At 34.6% G+C, this 18,104-nt stretch overlaps 1 protein-coding gene across 11 annotated transcripts in view; it reads right to left on the bottom strand.

Annotated features, from left to right (window-relative positions):
• Positions 1 to 18,104, bottom strand: part of LOC129248345 (thioester-containing protein 1 allele R1) — a 60,025-nt gene that overhangs the window by 31,540 nt on the left and 10,381 nt on the right. For 9 of the 11 annotated variants that reach the window (XM_054887863.1, XM_054887860.1, XM_054887862.1 and 6 more), the window contains 4 exons: positions 6,568 to 6,973; positions 5,575 to 6,500; positions 5,223 to 5,484; positions 1,314 to 1,581 (listed from right to left, as the gene is read on the bottom strand). In XM_054887863.1, coding sequence (XP_054743838.1) covers positions 1,314 to 1,581; positions 5,223 to 5,484; positions 5,575 to 6,500; positions 6,568 to 6,973 — 1,862 coding nt within the window. Of the gene's footprint in view, positions 1 to 982; positions 1,176 to 1,313; positions 1,582 to 5,222; positions 5,485 to 5,574; positions 6,501 to 6,567; positions 6,974 to 18,104 lie in introns of all 11 variants that reach the window. The other 2 variants (XM_054887865.1, XM_054887859.1) reach the window with 2 other exon arrangements.

Below are 18,104 nucleotides of genomic sequence, written 5' to 3' on the forward strand. Positions count from 1 at the left end.
AAATGAATGATAGTTTTAATGATAAGTCGCCAAATTAGTTTTCAATAGTTCCGTATGCATACGTTTCTTTTACAATTATAATTTACACCCGCCCTGATGTATCACTTCAACTAACCGTTTAGATGCCCCATTTTCATACCAAATCCATACTTCATTGAAATTTGTACGCAGTTTTACAGAGGTCTCGGAAGTCGACGTTGAGACACTCTCACCATCGAAACGATCGATGGAGCCTGTCTCGCCTTCCGAATCAAATTGAATGTCATCTATTTCCTCATTTGCTTCAAGCATATAAATAAGTTCTAGAAAAAAACAACAACAAATATTCGGTGCTTTAAACGCGTTTTAGAAAAACAAAAAAATATATATAGGTATATTCAAAGGCGTAGCTCAACTGTGCTTCATCTTGTTATTCTGAAATATTTGAAACAACGTACTTTTTCTATTTGATATTTCTACTTTTTATATGTTATCGTGTATATCTACTAGTTATGTAGTCCTCCACCGCGCAAATATTAACAAATTCTATTAAGTACGATAGTTGAGTTGAATAAGTAAGGATTTTTTTTTAAAATATTTAAATTTCAGTCTGTTTCTCTGATATACTACGCATCACCCGTTTGCTGGACGAACGTTGCAATCCGAAATAAAATAAATACAGAAATTATAGAGACTACTCAAAAGAAGATAATATGTTTTTATTTTTGCTCAGGCAGTAATAGCGAATTCAAAGCTTTAAGCGCATATTTCCCAATTTTTCTTTTTTCTCAGTTACGACGTTCTTGCCGCAAACGCGTGCTATGTACGCACATTTTTACAGTACTTTGATCACAAAAGCCAGTTGCTTAAAAGGATAGTTTTACATTCAGTTACAACTATTAGGCAATCTATTCGATCTTATACGAGTACATACAAATACTTGTAGACAAAGCGTATTCTTGTGCTCTATTTTTCTTTTTATATTAATACTCTGTGAACAAACCTATCGTGTATTGTCCAAATCCAATTTTCTAGAAAAATTTTCCGTATCGGCAATGTGCCATGCGCTGAGGGGTCATTTAATTTATCGGTTATATAACTTTGCATTGGTTCATCATTTGGTGAAACTTCAGAATCTGCATGGTTTAGCGCAACATCAGCGAGTGCAAGAGGTATTGGGTATAATTGTTTGCGTACTTATTTTCATACAATATATAATACATAAATATTGTATGTGCATATGTACATATATGTCTTCTTTTATATAACTCAGTATTTTCAATAAATTTATTCATGTATTTTTCAGTTAATAATAATTTTGCCATTTCACTTACCCTCGTTGTAGGGATAATTTGCATTTGTCATTGTTACCACACCGGACTCTCGGCCCGGATAACGGCCGTAGCCCTGCATCCACGGTGTACTGGCATCATAGTTGCTCAAACTGTTGAATATCTGATCTCTGCTTATATCATTACCGGATTTAAGTAGCAGCACACTCTGATCGACTCCAAGTAGGCCAACAAATGAATCGGGATCAGTATTGACCTGAAGCATCACATCATCGCCGGGTTTCGCTTGGGGTTGAATGGAGATGTCGATCTGCAATTGATAATGAAGGAAATAGAAATTTGATTATGGAAAAACTTTTGAACAAAAAAGTTGCACACTTCTGCATTAAGATCTATTCGGTTTTAGGTTTAAGAATATGCACAGACGGTTCCAAAATGGAAGAGGGTGTTGGAGCCGCAGTATTCTGTTCGGAATTAAGACAGTCGGAATTAACAGTCATACTAATTACCGGATTACTGCAGTGCGTTCCAAGCTGAGATCTTCGCAGAAACGAAAGCAGCAGCCTTAGTCATAGAGAACACTCCTCCCAACTTTCAAATAAACGTTTACATTGACAGCCAACCAACCATCAAAACAATAGCAGCTGCAAAGACAAACTCACACTGCATACGACAATGTCGGAATAGGATGGATGAGCTAGGAACTGAGAAACAAGCCACCATCTACTGGGTTCCAAGACACAAGGAAATTGAAGGAAACGAGAAAGTGGATATGCTAGCCAAAGCAGTCGCTAATCTTCGAGTACCTAGCACGTCCGGTATACAACCACCTCTCTGCAAACAACGACTAAACTATATCTAGCAGCCATGATTCAAGAAGCTAATTTAGGATGGAAAATAGTCAGCTCATGCAGGACCACGAAAATCATGCTACGCAAGTACAACGTCAGGTCTAAAAACTATATTTTATCTCTTCCCAGGAAAGAGTGTAAACTTGTAGTGGGGATACTGACGAAACAAAAAATTAGCAGCCTACTTAAATTATCCAAACTGTGTATTGAAGAAAATATATAAAATAAACTCTCCATACTAACACTTCGTAAATGCTTAATTTTTCATTGAAATTTAACGTTTTCAACATAATTACCAACTTTACAAAACATAGGATTTTTTGCAAAAATATAAAAAATACAAAAATTTCCGATTTATGTGTTAAGAAATACGGGGATCGTTGGAAAAAAATAATAATAATAATTGGAGCGTACACTTCCGAAGCTCTTTCTCCTGTTTGTGATGTTGTTCCCCAAATGGAGGGACCTACAGTTTTAAGTCGGCTACGATTGGCAAATGAATTTTTATGAGGAGCTTTTTTATGACAAAAATACACCCGGAGGTTTGCCATTGCCTGCCGAGGTGTGACCACTATTAGATAAAAACGTTTTTCTTCATTTTGGTGTTTTATGCACAGAAATTCGAGCCTACGTACTCCGAATGGTAGTCTCTTGGAAGATGAGAAAACGAAAACCTTCTTTAAAGCTCACGATTTTGGGGCATGAGATGCATAAGTAGCTTTAGAAAGAAAATATCTTTATACCGAAGTCTTCTTTGAAGATTATCATGGTGAAAATAATTCAGAGGTGTGGCCAACATCAGACCGTTAATCGGCTCTCAGCGAATTTGAAGGAATCAGTTGATTACCTGAGGTAACCAGGGTTATGACAGCGATTTTTCTTCACACTGTGTTGATTTTTTTCGTACATCACTAACACAATCTCATTTTTTTAAAACACACACCATCAGCTCATCAGCTGATTCTGCCAAGTAATGATCTGCTATCGGCCACACCTTCTCAATTCTTTTCACCATGCCCGTTAACGATCTGATATTCAACGTACTACGTCATTTTCAAAGCTTAAAAATCTTCCGATAAAATCTTTTTCATCGGAAACTTCGGTACGGATTTTGATGTAGATCTCGGAAAATAAAATATAATTAATTTGTACTCTTTCGAAACCTCGACTAAATATAATCCTATTTTCTAACTGATCTCATACAGAGGAGTGCGAGTCTAGTGTGTTCTTGCTGGTGGCAGGTCTTCAGTAATATCTCCGTTGTGGGCTTAAGATATTAGAAATGATTAAAAGATTTCACAGGTGTGGCTACGATTAGACCTTTAACCGGTACTCAGCAAATTTAAATAATAAGTTGCGTAAATGTGTTGCTGCTGCTGACACTTGCTCCCATTTTTTTACTGGCTCGTCCCAAGGTGAAAAAATTTTAAACAGCTAGACAGCTGTAGGAAGCAAACATACAATAAGTACAGTAGGCCGGGTCTAGGGATCAAAATAAGAAACTTTGCCGAAGGAACCATACCTCTAAAACGAATTCTGATGTCCCCCGATTCGGGTCGAACTTTTAGTGTCTTTTGTAGGAAGGCAAAAAAATCGCCCCTTGCTCTGTGAAAATCATATTCTAGGGATCAAAATAAGAAACTTTGCCGAAGGAACCATACCTCTAAAACGAATTCTGATGTCCCCCAATTTGGGTCGAACTTTTTAGTTTCTTTTCTCATGTAAAGGCCAAAAATGGTGATATTTTGAAATGATTGTATGGGGAACCCCCCAGGGGAGTTCCAAGGGGTGTGCCACTGGCATGGGTGGATCGGCCGTCCAAAGTTAGTGGGGGTCGGTCATACACTTGGACTCGATTGGAGCACTATAAATGGGTCAAAGTGGGATTTTTCGTTCGACCCAAATTGGGGGACATCAGAATTCGTTTTAGAGGCATGGTTCCTTCGGCAAAGTTTCTTATTTTGATCCCTAGAATACGATTTTCACAGAGAAATGAGCGATTTTTAAATCGACCCGCCCTAAAGTACACTAAGTCAAAACGCTTCCAAATTGTGCACATTTACTTTGAAAAAAACAAAAAATTATTTATGTAGATAATATATATAGGGTTTTTCAGTAAGAGCGCTTCAACTTTTGAACTTTTTTGAATAAAACACAAACGGTTTGACTTTTTTAACTATGTTTTTGTCGTTGAACCCAATTTTCGACCACTCTTTTGCATAAATCGGCCGAAATTCCAGCAATTTCGCGTTCATTGGCTCTGAGCTCACAAATCGTCGCCGTCTTGTTACTGTAGACCAATGACTTCACATAACCCCAAAACGGGACGGCTTGTTAAATGGACCGTAAAATAGCCTTAATGCTCTTAAAGTAGCAGCAACAGAACGATTATTTTCATAAAAAATTTGCACGATTTGCAATCGTTGCTCAAGTGTGTAGCGTTCCATGATGAAATGTATACTAATGAAGTTTACAAATGACAAGCGAAAAATAAAAAATATTGCGTCGTTCGCCCTCCCTATCGGAAAAAAGTTGAAGCGCACCTATTGAAAAACCCTATATTATATTATCATAGCCCATCGGCAGCATCATCGGCCCTTAATTCTTTCGAAGTGGGGAAGGAGCTGTGTTACGGTGACTGGCGAGCGCTGCATCTCGGTGAATTTGATAGAATCAACTGTAGAGCTGATGTAATTCTGGATATTACATCTGAATCACATTCTCAGCCCGGCAAAGTTACACTCATGGCGAATATTTCAAAGGTGGTAGCAGTAGAACAACTGATTTGTTTTTTTTTCTTTCCCCTTGTAATTTTAAAATTGAAATTTTGTAATAAATTGAATTAAAAAGGTTTTTTATAAATAAATATAACAAAACAATGAGAAACTGCACAATTTGTTTTAAACAAATAAATCGCTCATTATTTTCTACTTCGACGTGACATTCTAATGTACAAAATGCGTGTAGTTGTTGGTATAGTGCCCCCACCTGAAATGAATTTAGTTGCACTCCCTTTCCCACTTCAATCTTGTATTCTATGATTCCTGCGTCAGTAATGGTCTATTCTACACCTATACAGAATACTTTGCTTCTCACTTACCGAATTTTCGAACTCCTTTTCGAAATTGATTGCCTTTTCTTCGAAACGCAAATTATTGTCGAATATGTAATGCACGTATAAATGAGCTTTCGGCACCATTTCAAATGTCGGCGTGAACTTAATGACCTGCGACATGCGCCCCTCAGGCACATCCACGTATTCCGTCTTTACAATATTGCCGCGAGCTACAATGGTGTACACAAAGTATGGGATATTTTCACTGGATTTCACCTCAACCATAACGGGTTTGCCAAGGCGTGGCCTATCAATAGAAATAAAGAAGTTTAAGCAGAATTTCTTCCTACTATGATTCTAATTTATTATAATTTTTTTTTTTTTTCAAAATACTTACTTTTCTGTATTTACGGTCAACTTTAGTAATTCGCGCGTATCAATGGCGGGCGTAAATTTGGATATGGAACTAAAATACGTTGACGAATCCAAGAATCTACATTTAACCGAATAGTAGCTATTAGTATCGGGTAGAACAAATTCAAAAGTCGCCATGCCATTCCCATCAAGATTCGACTCAAATTCTAGACTTTTCTCTTCCAGCTCTTCATTTGTACTTTCAGTTGTACCAGGTTCCGAAATAAAACTACGGTATATATAATTGCGTGGTGGGTCGACAATCAGTTTCGCCTTATTTGTTTTATCACGCACAGGCGAACCATCCAAACGTTTCACAACAATAGTGATTTTGGTCGGTTTGCCGGGATGGTAGGTATACGGTACGTCGACGCCTTCGATGCGATAACTCTGGATGTGCAAATTAACAGTTGATGTGGCATTTTGTGTATTACCAGTGAGTTCCTCTTCCATAACAGCCAGTACTTTCAGCGGTGGTACATAGCTGCGTTCAGCGGTTATGCCCAAATCTTTATTCAAATCAAATACAACATGACCTTTGCCTTCGACATCGATCGTTTTCTTTGCTTCCAAATTATCATTATTTCCATAATAATGATAAATAGGTTTAATAAATATCGATGCCTTGCCTTTGACCGATTTACCGTAAGTATACTTGGCGCGAATAGAAACTTTAATGACGCCATCGGGTATGGCCACATCTTTGGCCGTCTCAATGGATACTTCGAACTTTGGCAAAACATACTTGGCTACCTCAAACGATTTTTTTTCTGCGCTTTGATCCTCGAGCGTGACATCAATTTCCCAATTGCCCAGCACAGGTTGTTCGGAGAGTTGAAATTCACCGGTGTAAACACCTTTGGTCAGTTTTACATCCTTAAACTGTTTGATGCGATTCTGTGCGCCATCCTAAAAATAAATGGTTTATGAGATAAGTTTAACTGTGATCATTAAAAGATTTGCTTCTAACGCTCACGTTAATCAGAATTGTAATCGGTTTTTCAATGTTGGCTGGACGCGTATTGGCATCCAAAAACAGAACTCGAAACTGTACCAAATCACCAGGTTTATAGGTGGCCTTATCAGTTTGTATAAAAATAGATGGCTTGTAGTCTGCGTAATTCAACTTTGTGGAGTTCTCGAAGACGATGCCAGAAACACCCTTAGCAGATAGATTATAAGCACCCTCCTTCAGTATGGGTACAATGAATTCAACATTTTCTGTGGACATCGGTTGTACCTCTACCGTTTTGGTTTCATTATACGAGGGACCCGTAATGGCGACATCGATTTTGCAGGGTTCTTCCGCTTTATGCACAGACACAGCAACATTGTATTTGAAGTTGGAGCGTATGGTGCCTGGTCCGATGACTGAGTAATGGCTGTGGAAATTATAAAGAAATATTAGTAAAAGTATAACTACCGAGCGCAATTTATATCTTTGAGTTATTTCACAAATCAAGGCTTCGTAGATAACCAAAGTGATATCTGATATTATATTATAATTGGACTATATTTTTAAGCTATCAATGTACGTATGTTCAGGTTATTATTAATATTATAATATAATAAGAATAGTGATTTTTTGAGAAAATGGAATTTGATATTCGTTCATCGAGTCCCAGCAGATGAACAATTGTGCCGCAACTGGATGTGAAAATGGTTTGATGGTTTGAGAGAATTTTATTCCTAGCTCTAACATTCGCGCTAACATTTTCTTTAAGACTTTCAAAAGGTAAGATATAAGGGAAATTTTGATGCGGAAATTCCCAATATTATAGCTTCTACAGCTTCGTTTTTTTCGAAATTACTTTTTCCGGTACGGTCTGCATGATAACTCATACGGTTTCTAACATTTTTTGATGCGGTTTTTTTTTTAATATTTGAAAGTGTTTTCTCTATAGGTTTGATTTTTGATATTTTTATTAAAAAAATTTATAAACCTAATTAAAATGAGACATTTATGACGTAGAACGCATATTTTTTTTGAAATGCCGTAAACTGCAAAATTTTTCGAAATTCAAAAATCCTGCTCGACAGGCTATAACTACAACTTTATTTAACGAGATTTTTTTTACTTTTTACAGATCCGTCAACATTTCATGGAGAATTGATGCAGACCGTGGAGCAACTTTTTTTTCATTGTACTTTGGGTCACGTGATTTTGTATATACTAGTTTTTGTAAAGAAAAATTAAAATACATTTTTTTACAGTTTTTCTTTTAGCGCTTTTTGGCGCTGCTGGACGTATGTAAGCCCTTAATATGATATATTCAGTAAAATCGGCAGGCGGCTCGTCAAAGTTTTGCATGGCGCAGGTACCATATGCTGAATTGATTCTATGAAAATATTGAAGTTAATGGGCGTATAAGTTCATCTTGTAGAAAAATATGTTGGTAATTTGTTCATAAATATAATTAGGTTATTGTTAATAATTTAGTAATTAAATATATTAAAGTTTGGTTAGCTCCATAGTGAACTCCATTGAAATCGCCGAGATATAAGAATATGTCCGTGAGAAGTGAGAATAAGTTGGTGTGGATGAAATTCTGTTACGTTGTTCGGAGGCGAAAATAAGTGGTGATTGCTATGAAGTGAATGTGGGACTTAATTTTAACAGAGAGAGCTAGAATAATGCAGTTTGTGTATTATAAGGGGAACTCCCCGCTTTCCCGTTGTGTACGATTCAATGCCATTTTTTGTGTAAATAGAAACACAATTTGGTATTCTATTTGATTGTTGGCAAATGAGTAAATTTTAGAATCTTTACTTGTGCAAACCAGTTATTTCGGTAGCAACAGGTCTTTTTATTGTTCCATATCGGGAGACAAATCAGAGTCATAAGAGTTTGTTTGTAGAGACGGCTATGAGAGAGTATCGCAATGTTGGTTATAATCAGTGTGTTGTTGTGAGACGTTATTTATTAATTGAGACAATAATGTTGGTCCAAAGAGAATATGCAAAGGAGTAGGTATAGCTATTGTCTGATAAAGAGTGCTTTGTAAAGTTATCGTTTAATACTAAATTGTTTGTTTTTATTGTGGGGTTGACTTGTTGAGTAGAGAATGAGTTAGAAAGTGCGGTTACCAGTGATTACATTATTCCCTGTTATATATGTAAAGCTCAGAATATGAGATAGTAGTGATATTGCTGACTAGAATAGAGTGATTTGTGGAGTTATTGGTTGGTAATAAATTCAGTTTCTCGTTTATAGAGCTGATTTTTTCAGCAATGGCTGAATTAAAACTATGGGTTCGAGTAATTGTTTTATTTTCTGTAATGTAAGTTGTTGTATATGCAAATTAAAATTTACTAACAACAATGAATTGTATTCTCTCAGTGTGAACTAACCTTATTATATGATATATTTGACATAACTTTTGTACATTTGGCAATGCTGAATTATATCTATTAGAAATAAAGAGTCATTAAGTTTATAGCAATCAATGCGTGTATATCTCAACGGCAGCCGAATTGCGTGAGTATACACATACAGCAAACTTAACATAAGTGAAATTGAAAACAGTCGCCATAGTCAATTGGGTTGGTGCTTAACTACCATTCAGATGTGCGCGGGTTCAAATCCCTGGGAATGAAACTCCAAATATTACAAAAATAGGAGTGGGCTCGAAACTGTAGGTCCCTCCATTTGTGGAACAACATCAAGTTGCACACCACCATTAGGAGTAGGAGCTCCTCCAAACACCCAATAAAGGTTGTACGCCCCAATTATACATACGTGCACCCTGTATACAATTGAAAGGATTGTTATTTTTATTTTGTGGTTAGAATAATTTGTTTTCTGTTGCCTAGTTTCTTGTTGTCTGTTTCTTCTTATTTTTCTTGAGGCGAAATATATATTTTGTTGCTACCATATTTTAAAAGTAAGTGTGCCCTTTCTATTCTGCAATGTGAGCCAGTTCGTGTAGTTTATCCTATTTTGCTATTTACAATTGATATATTCAACCTTTTATGCAAAGTGAGGGTTCTGATCACAAAAGATTATGCAGTATGACCTAAAATATAGCAATTTTTACTTTGCATTGGAGAGGGAACATATGACTCTACCTTTACAGTTAGCCATGTAACGTTGCCTTCGTTATGTAATTTGAAAAACAATGAAACAAATTATTTGAAGAGGAGTATGGATACCTTTGCTTTCGCAGACCGTCAACGATTTTACTTTCAGTCAAGGTAGGCAGAAACTAGGAGTATGTTCAGCCTGTAACGCAGTGCGGCATGTTGTCCCGAAGTTGAGATACTGGAAAATCAAGAACTCGTTTATAGTACTCCATCAGCCTCGATGCTCATTAAGTGATAGGCGTATAGGAGCTATTGGATTTGTTATATGTTCTTTGTCTTGCCATAAATTCTGTGACAAGTTTTACAATGCATACGGCAGAGAACAAATTCGCTGAATAAAGTTCCGCCATTTTTGGTTTTGTTTGCATGCATTGTCTACTCATAAATTATACTCAGTTTCGTGGCAAATTTCGCTTGTTAACAATGGAGTGGGGAGCTAGGAAAATCGCATTGCAGTAATTGCATTACAAAAGTGTGGTAAAAGTGCAAGTGAGATTTATGAATTGCTGAAAAAACTTAATATTTCGAGAATGCTTGTTTACCGCATGATCGATCGTTTTTCCCAAGTGGTGTTACATCTTTCATTTTTGCGAAAAAGATATTAAGAGGGGGGCAAAAGTGTATCCGGAGGATATTTTAGAAGGCGTAGTGAAGCAGTTGAGTAGTACTCTCTTCAATGGAGATCGTTGGATCTTCCAGCAAGATTTCGCTCCAGCTCATAAGGCAAAAACCACCCAGCAGTGGTTAAAAAATAATATTTCTGGGTTCAAAGCCGCAGAAGATTCGTCGTCTGGAAGTCCAGATCTGAATCCATTGGACTACAGTTTGTGGTCAGAATTGGAGAATATGGCCTCTCTAAGTGTTCACAGAAATCTGGAGAGTCTCAAACAATCTTTGGTTCGAGTAGCGGCGACAATATCCATGGAAGCGTAAGAGCTGAATGTCCTAATCGTTTGAAGGCTTGCGCAAAAGCAAATGGTGACCATCTCGAATGAGAATTTAACTTTTTTTTTAACATTTATATGATTAAATTTAAATAAAACTAACTTCATTAAAAAAGTATTATAACTTCATATCTATAGCGGACTTAATTTGTAACAGAACTTATGGCAGATCTAAGTATGTGGGATGTATCATCGATATTAGTCTGCATATATTTGTCCAGAGGTGGGCTTGAAAAATCGTCATGAGCACACATCACAAAATTGTATGCTGGATATAAAAATGCGGTTCCATCCAAATCCTGATAAATTTGTATACATTTTAAAAAAAGGGAAATTTATATAAATAAAAAAAAAATTATCTTTATGCTATTTTGTTCTATAGCGAAAAAAATGAGAAACCTATGTTTTACTGAATATTTCTCCGTGCAGCTTGGAAAATTGCCATTGAATTTCTATGGGAAAAATGCACTTTTCATAAATTCGGAACAAAATATTTCCAGATTGACGCTATTCAGTCTCTTCTTTTAAGTTCCATTTACAATTGTTTAGAGAATTATGTATACCTTACGCTTTATTTAAACAAATTATTGAAGTTAGTTTTTATAGGGAACTTATACACTTTTTTTGCTTATTTTTTTACAACCACCTTCTTCCACATATCATATTATATATTTCTGTTTGAATTTATAGTCACTTGTATTTGTCACAAGCAACATACAATTCAACGAACAAATTAATTCCATTAAACAAATGAGCCAATAGGCTAAAACCTGTTTTCGATAACCTCAGGACGTTTGTTTGCCATTCCAAGGGCGATCAAATATGTCCAAATATTAGAAAAAAGAAAGTTCATATAAGTAGATACATAAATATATACATACGGTACATATGTATATAACACATGTGCGGTGTGTAATTTTTTGCATAAGAACAACATCTATGCCCACTTAATTGTATCTAAGTCCATAACTTGTTTTGTTCCCTTTGATTTTGTTATTGCATCCCTAATCATTTTTGTGTTGACTAATTTTTGTTTATTTGCAATATTAATTGATATAATGACTATTTATTTATTTATTTTTTTTTTTTTTTGTTTATTTCGTAATTTTTTTTGTTTTGTATTGAGGAACATTGTCAATATCTAAATTTGCTGCAAATAACTACATCGAGCGTGAATTGCGAATAAAGATCTAAAGATAATCGACTGAAATTCGCTACCCAACCATTAAAGTCAGCAATTATAATTATTATTTAAAAAAAATGCAGAGAAATAATCAATTTTCTATTAAATAGTAGAAGTACACTGATTAAATCTCTTAGTTTACTGTGCTTTACTCCTGCACGGAAACCCAGTAGTACGAGTCTGGCACATTTTTATTTTTTATTTAGTACCATGAGAAGTTTCCTTACCTGCTTTTCCCATATAAGCAGCTGAAGAATTTAAGACGCCGGTGGCCCGTAAAATGTAAATTATACTCCGCTGCACAAGTTTTTCTATAGTTCGGAAGTAGTAACGGGTTTTTCAAAAAGAACTTTGTTTTCCGGTACAAAATAAAACCAATAATTTAGATGAAAATTATTAAAATTCTTATTGCATATTCTAGAGAGAGTAAGATTTGCCAATAAATGTCAATTGATATTGGACAGTTGCTCATCACGTTCACGGTTACAGATGTCGGATTCTTTCATCAAAATTTTTAATCACTTTTTGGTGATATGGCGAGTCATGTCAGGGATTTTGAGGTTTAAAACTGCAATTGATTCTATTGGCTCCATATAGACTCTAACTTTACTATAGCCCCATAAACTCAAGCCAGTGGTGCTGAAACGCATGATCGGGGCCAGTTAACAGCTGAATTTTGTGAAATTATGCGATCGGAAAATTTGGTTTGCAATAAAGTCATTGTTTCGATGGATGTGTGACATGTGGCCCCGTCAGGTTGAAACCACGTGCCAGTAATTTTTATGTGATCGTGTTGGATAGCAGTAAGTGTTGAGAACATCGAGGAATTGACAAAATAAGATATTCTTCAATACTGTGGCTCACGGCTGCGATGATTTAACTTGACCGACATATTCGAACTGGTGTAGGCACCAGTTAACTCAAATTTGTCAACCAAATTCTTAATAGCGGTCTCAGAAGTACGAAAACCTTAATGCATTCTACGAAATGTTAATATTATGTTGTTATTATTTCAATGCAATTTTCGAGGAAAATTTAATTTATTGTAACAGTTGCTAAAGCTACAATCCCTCTTCCACGGTTTTTAATTGGAGTTTGTTGAAAGATTTTTTGTATGCAGTTTTATAGTTTATTAAATGTTACTATAAAAAAAGAATGAAAGTTTGAAATTGGTTAAAAATGTCTTTGATTGCTTATAATTTTTTCCCCTGACGGTGTTGCGCCTTTTTGTCATATAAAAAAATTCCGTGTAATCGTTATAAGTATAGATAAAATTATAAGAGAATAAATTATAAAAAATCCACCAGATTTCTCAGCAGCGTCAAGCTTGCACTTTGTTATATTAAAAATAATCAGCTATAAAACTGCATACCAAAATTTTTTCTCGATATTCTAATGAAAACCTATGGAATTTTTCTAATTTTAGCATTGGCTTGAATTTAAAGTGCATGTAGTAATAGTGTTACGAAGTAAAAAATTCATATACTGGATTTTTCTAATCAAATTTTGTTTTTCAGATCAGTTTTAACCTCGAGAACAAAACATCCCCGACCGTTGTCTTTGGCTCTTTGGTGTTATCGAAAAATGAGAGAATTGAAGGCTTAAGAATTGTTGTTAGGACTCTTCGCTGACTGATGTGGATAGACTGTCTATGAATCTGTTACAAAACTGTACCTCGGTGGTGAAATCTTAGTCGCTAATTTGTAATATCCCATTATCTAAAGACATTTTCGGTGATGATTGGAAAAATAAATCAACTACCCCAATTTCCAAAAATGGCAACAAGAATCATATATAACTTTACAGATCACCTTCAAAATTATCACTAAGTTATTTGAATGTATGTATTTATTAAAATCTTTATTTCAGTGTGAATTATTTGCCTCAAATTTCTTTAAAAGTAAACACAGCATTTATTTCTGAAACTACCACCAATTCTCTATTGACAGAATTGAAAGAGTACAAAAATACTTTTCTTGAGTTCGCTCTCTCTTCCTTGAATTTTTTTGATCCTCTCCCAACATATAAATCCCACTTGCTTCTAATTAATCTTAAACAGCTTGAAATTGGAAGATCGATTTTGTCGCTGTCTTTTTTGTGTAATATTATCAGGGTGGAAGTTGACTGTTTTTTAGAAATGATTAACTTTTCTTTCCCTTCCAGGCGTTTACGTATAATCCTATCCTATTTTAATAGGTTCAGAGCAAATTATGTTTGCAATACTTCCATCGCTCGCTTTATTATGGGAACTCAATGAGTAAGCAGTAAGAATAATTTTCTATTAATTTTAGAATAAATAAATTCATTTATACACATTTTTCGTACGCTGTTTCAACTCACTTAATTTTGGTTCAAACCTGTTTAAGAGGACGCCGTGGTCTAGAAATTTCAAAAAATCGATTTTTTGTTTTTTAGAATCTTAAGAATATACTGTGAAATCTTCTTGCGGAAATTCCCAATAGTATAGCTTCTGCAGCCCATTAACTAGGCAGAGTGCGGTCCGCGCGGCTACCTGTACCTAAAACTTTTAACTCATTTATCTGGAAACGACTTTTTTTGACCTGGTGTTGTAAAAAAAAAAGCTATTCAACCGAATCGTCTGAAATTCTAATATGTTCTTCATAATATCAATGGCTATCGCCCGAACAAGGATCATATTGTTATTCCAATTATGTCGTATTTTTTGATTAAAAAACTAAAAAAAACCGATTTTCAAAGTGTCAAATTCAAAACCGTGCCATTTTGTCAATTTGCTATTTTTTTTATTATAGTAGCGGGACATAGCTACAGTCTTACTGATGAATAATTTTTTTGGTTTTTGTGTTTGAGATAAACAGAACAAAATGGACAACACCGTCTAGGCCCAATTTTCCGGGAGGGTCAACTTCAACGCCATTTCTTAAATTATTAAAATTAAAAAAGAAATAGTTTTTGTGTGTAAAAGAAGTTAAATAAAAAGCCTAAAAAATTTAAATATATTTTTTATTTTTTTTTTATTGTAAAAAAAAATTCCTGAAAATACCCTAAATTTTCGAGCTCTAGACCACCGGAACGCTTTCAATGGTCCAGTTGTTATGGATAGTGATACCTCAAAACAAAATCCTAAGACCTTTATTGTTCATTTTATATCGGGTATACAACTAATTAATTTTGTATTTGTTACTAACCTCATATCTTTTTATGAAGTCAATATTTTGACAATGACAGCTATTCTATGTTAAAGCACGCCAAAAAATCAAGTAAATTTGATATGTCACAGTGAATATTAGTAAACACACAAATTTTTTTTATTGCAGTCAAAATGTCAAATTACGTTCCAACAACACAGCATTTGCGCAGAGGTTTGCTTTTGTTCTTCAATTTAAAGAAAAGTGCAACAGAAGCACATCGTTTACTCTCAGAAGCTTATCCTGAATATGCTCCAGAAGTTAGAGTATGTCAGCAGTGATTTGCACAATTTAAAAGTCGTGATTTTGACACAGAAGACAAAGAGCGATCAGGTCCATCAAAAAAGTTTGAAGACGAATAATTGGAGGCATTACTCGATCAAGACCCATGCCAAACTCAAGAAGATCTTGTAAAAACAATGGAAGTCACTCAACAAGCCATTTCTAAACGTTTAAAAGCAGCGGGATACATTCACAACAAGAAAATTGGGTGCTACACGAATTGAAGCCGAGAGACGTTGTGAGACGATTTTGCGTGTCTGAAATGCTGCTTAATTGCCACAAAAAGAAATCGTTTTTGCATCGTATTGTCACTAGCGGTGAAAAGTGGATTCATTACGACAACCCAAAGCGTAAAAGATGGGAAATTCTACCTCACCCGCCTTATAGCCCAGACATAGCTCCTTCTGATTACCACTTGTTTCGGCCGATGCAGAATCACCTTTCTGGAATACGGTTCACCAATGTTGAAGGTATTAAAAAATGGCTTGATGACTTTCTCGGCACAAAAGATGAGAAGTTGTTTTGGGATGGAATCCATAAATTGCTTGAAAGATGGGAAAAAGTTGCCGCTTCCGATGGACAATATTTTGAATAAAATATTTTTTCACTTTTATACTTAAATAAATGGTTTTTTAACAAAAGAATACGAAATTAATTAGTTGTACAGCCATACATGACTTTTCTACGTGCGTTTCCTCGGCTAAATTTATTCCATATGCCGACGATCTTAAAACTTATTCTGAAACAAAAGGTTTCTATGACTCACCGAAGCTTCATTTAACATTTAATAAGTTTTATAATTGGTGAGTTAGAAACTCACTAACTTTTAACATCAAAAAGTCTCACATAGCAACTTTTTAAAGATATTGAACTTAGAGAAGGATACTGGACTGGTGACTTCTTATTTCCTAGCGAACTCATGTCTTACTGAGGTTAAAGAAATTAGTATTTAGATAATACAAGATGGTTCAAAATTAGTCCCCCACTCGGAAGATTTATAACATTTGCAAATGACGTCGTCAATCATAGAAGCAGACATGCAATAGAGCGTGCAAAGGTAAAAGCAAAGATTTCCATCAATTAAAATCATTTTTTTTTTCATTTAGTAAAAAATTATTCAAAAACAGAATTGGATGTATAATTGGATGGATATATTCAGTTTCACTGTGCATTTACATTGTATTATTATTTTCGTGTTAGTCTTAACCGTATAAGTCTGTATTTTGAAGCTCTATCAAAATTAACCATTTGCGCAAATTTTATGAATTTAGAATTATCTTATTTCATATAACTGTACTAAAATTAAAATTAAAAAAAAAAAAACAATTTTTTGTAATATTCATTTAATGTGTATATTATATATTATTCAGGTGTTTGTCGGGTAAATTGGAGATAAATAAATATTTTATATAGAATTAAAAATCTATTATATATTCACCAAAGATTCTTCGGAATTACTTATGTCGTTTTGTTTTTCATTCAAGAATCTTATATATAGTTCATATATTTTGATAAATCACACCAATGTAAAATGTAAGCGGTTTTGGGCGTTCTCTTACAGATCAGATGCAAAAGAAACGGCTTATATAGGTGCAAATTAGTATGCATGTGAAATTTTATGTGAATAAATGTGTTGAAAAGTTGTAAAATCACGAATTAATGAGCTTTGCTGCTATATTTCAATTTCACAAGCTTCTCATTAGTTCTGTTTTCAGACACACGTACATACATACATACATATATTGTTGATGCTCAAGTATGTATTATCATTTCCATATTTCAGCTGCTGTCGCTGGTACGACTATACTCATGAAGCTGATAAAAGTGTATGTCAATACGCCAATACTTCAATTACAAGTAAGTAGTCATGTACGCATACATGAGAACATACATACATATTTTCTGCACAAACTTGCTAAACTAATGAACGAAGAATGTGAGATGAAATTTAATTAATTTTTTGAAGCGGCAAATGTCTGTCGGGCATCAATAAAAATTGGCAGTACAAGTACAGTAGATACGAAAATACCCTCTAGGGAAATTATTTGTGAAGTGCTAATTCTTGAAGTTCTTATACTAGTGCCGATTTACACACGGAAACATATGGAAGGGAGACACAAGAAATTCTCTTTTAATGTTTCATTCGCGGTCACACGGGCAAAATTGTTTTTGGCAACATTTTCACGTTATTACTTTAGCATCTTCTGGTTCGGATACATTCTACAACCCGCTAACATGTAAAGCGGAGAAATTATTTCAATGAAGAATGCAAACTGGTTATATAATAAATAATTTGTCGTTTTTTTTTTTATTTACATATACTATGTATATATAAATTTTTGTACTCGAATAAAAAACCAAAAATTAAATTAAAAATACTTCATATTATATATAAATAATTGACTTAAAAGTAACTTGAGTTTCTAGAAATGGGAGAAAAAATTAGAATTCAACATAAACGTTTTAAATTATACCTACTTTACTAGCAAAATTACTGCATTTCCCAAGCATTTGAAAACCGACACAGGACTCAGAACTTTCTCCCACAAAAGAAGAAAACAAATGAAGCAACTGTCAGAATTTGCTTTAAGATTGGAAATACGAATAAGAAGTGCAAAGCGTGTTGCCGTACGAGAAACAAATTCCCTTCTCTCTTTCGCGGCCGTCCTTCTCCACCGAACAAAATGTTTCCCTTCCAAATGTTTCCCTGTGTAAATCGGCACTTACTACTACTACTATCCTCTTCTCCCAGTGGAGCATAGGGTTCTTATATTAGTGTAGAATTTTATTGATTTGTAAGTGTGTTCCTTATCAGTAGTTCAAAAGAAGGTACAAAATAGCAATCTACCAAGAG

This window comes from Anastrepha obliqua, chromosome 5, assembly GCF_027943255.1.
Source record: "Anastrepha obliqua isolate idAnaObli1 chromosome 5, idAnaObli1_1.0, whole genome shotgun sequence".
Classification (NCBI taxonomy): Eukaryota; Metazoa; Arthropoda; class Insecta; order Diptera; family Tephritidae; genus Anastrepha; species Anastrepha obliqua.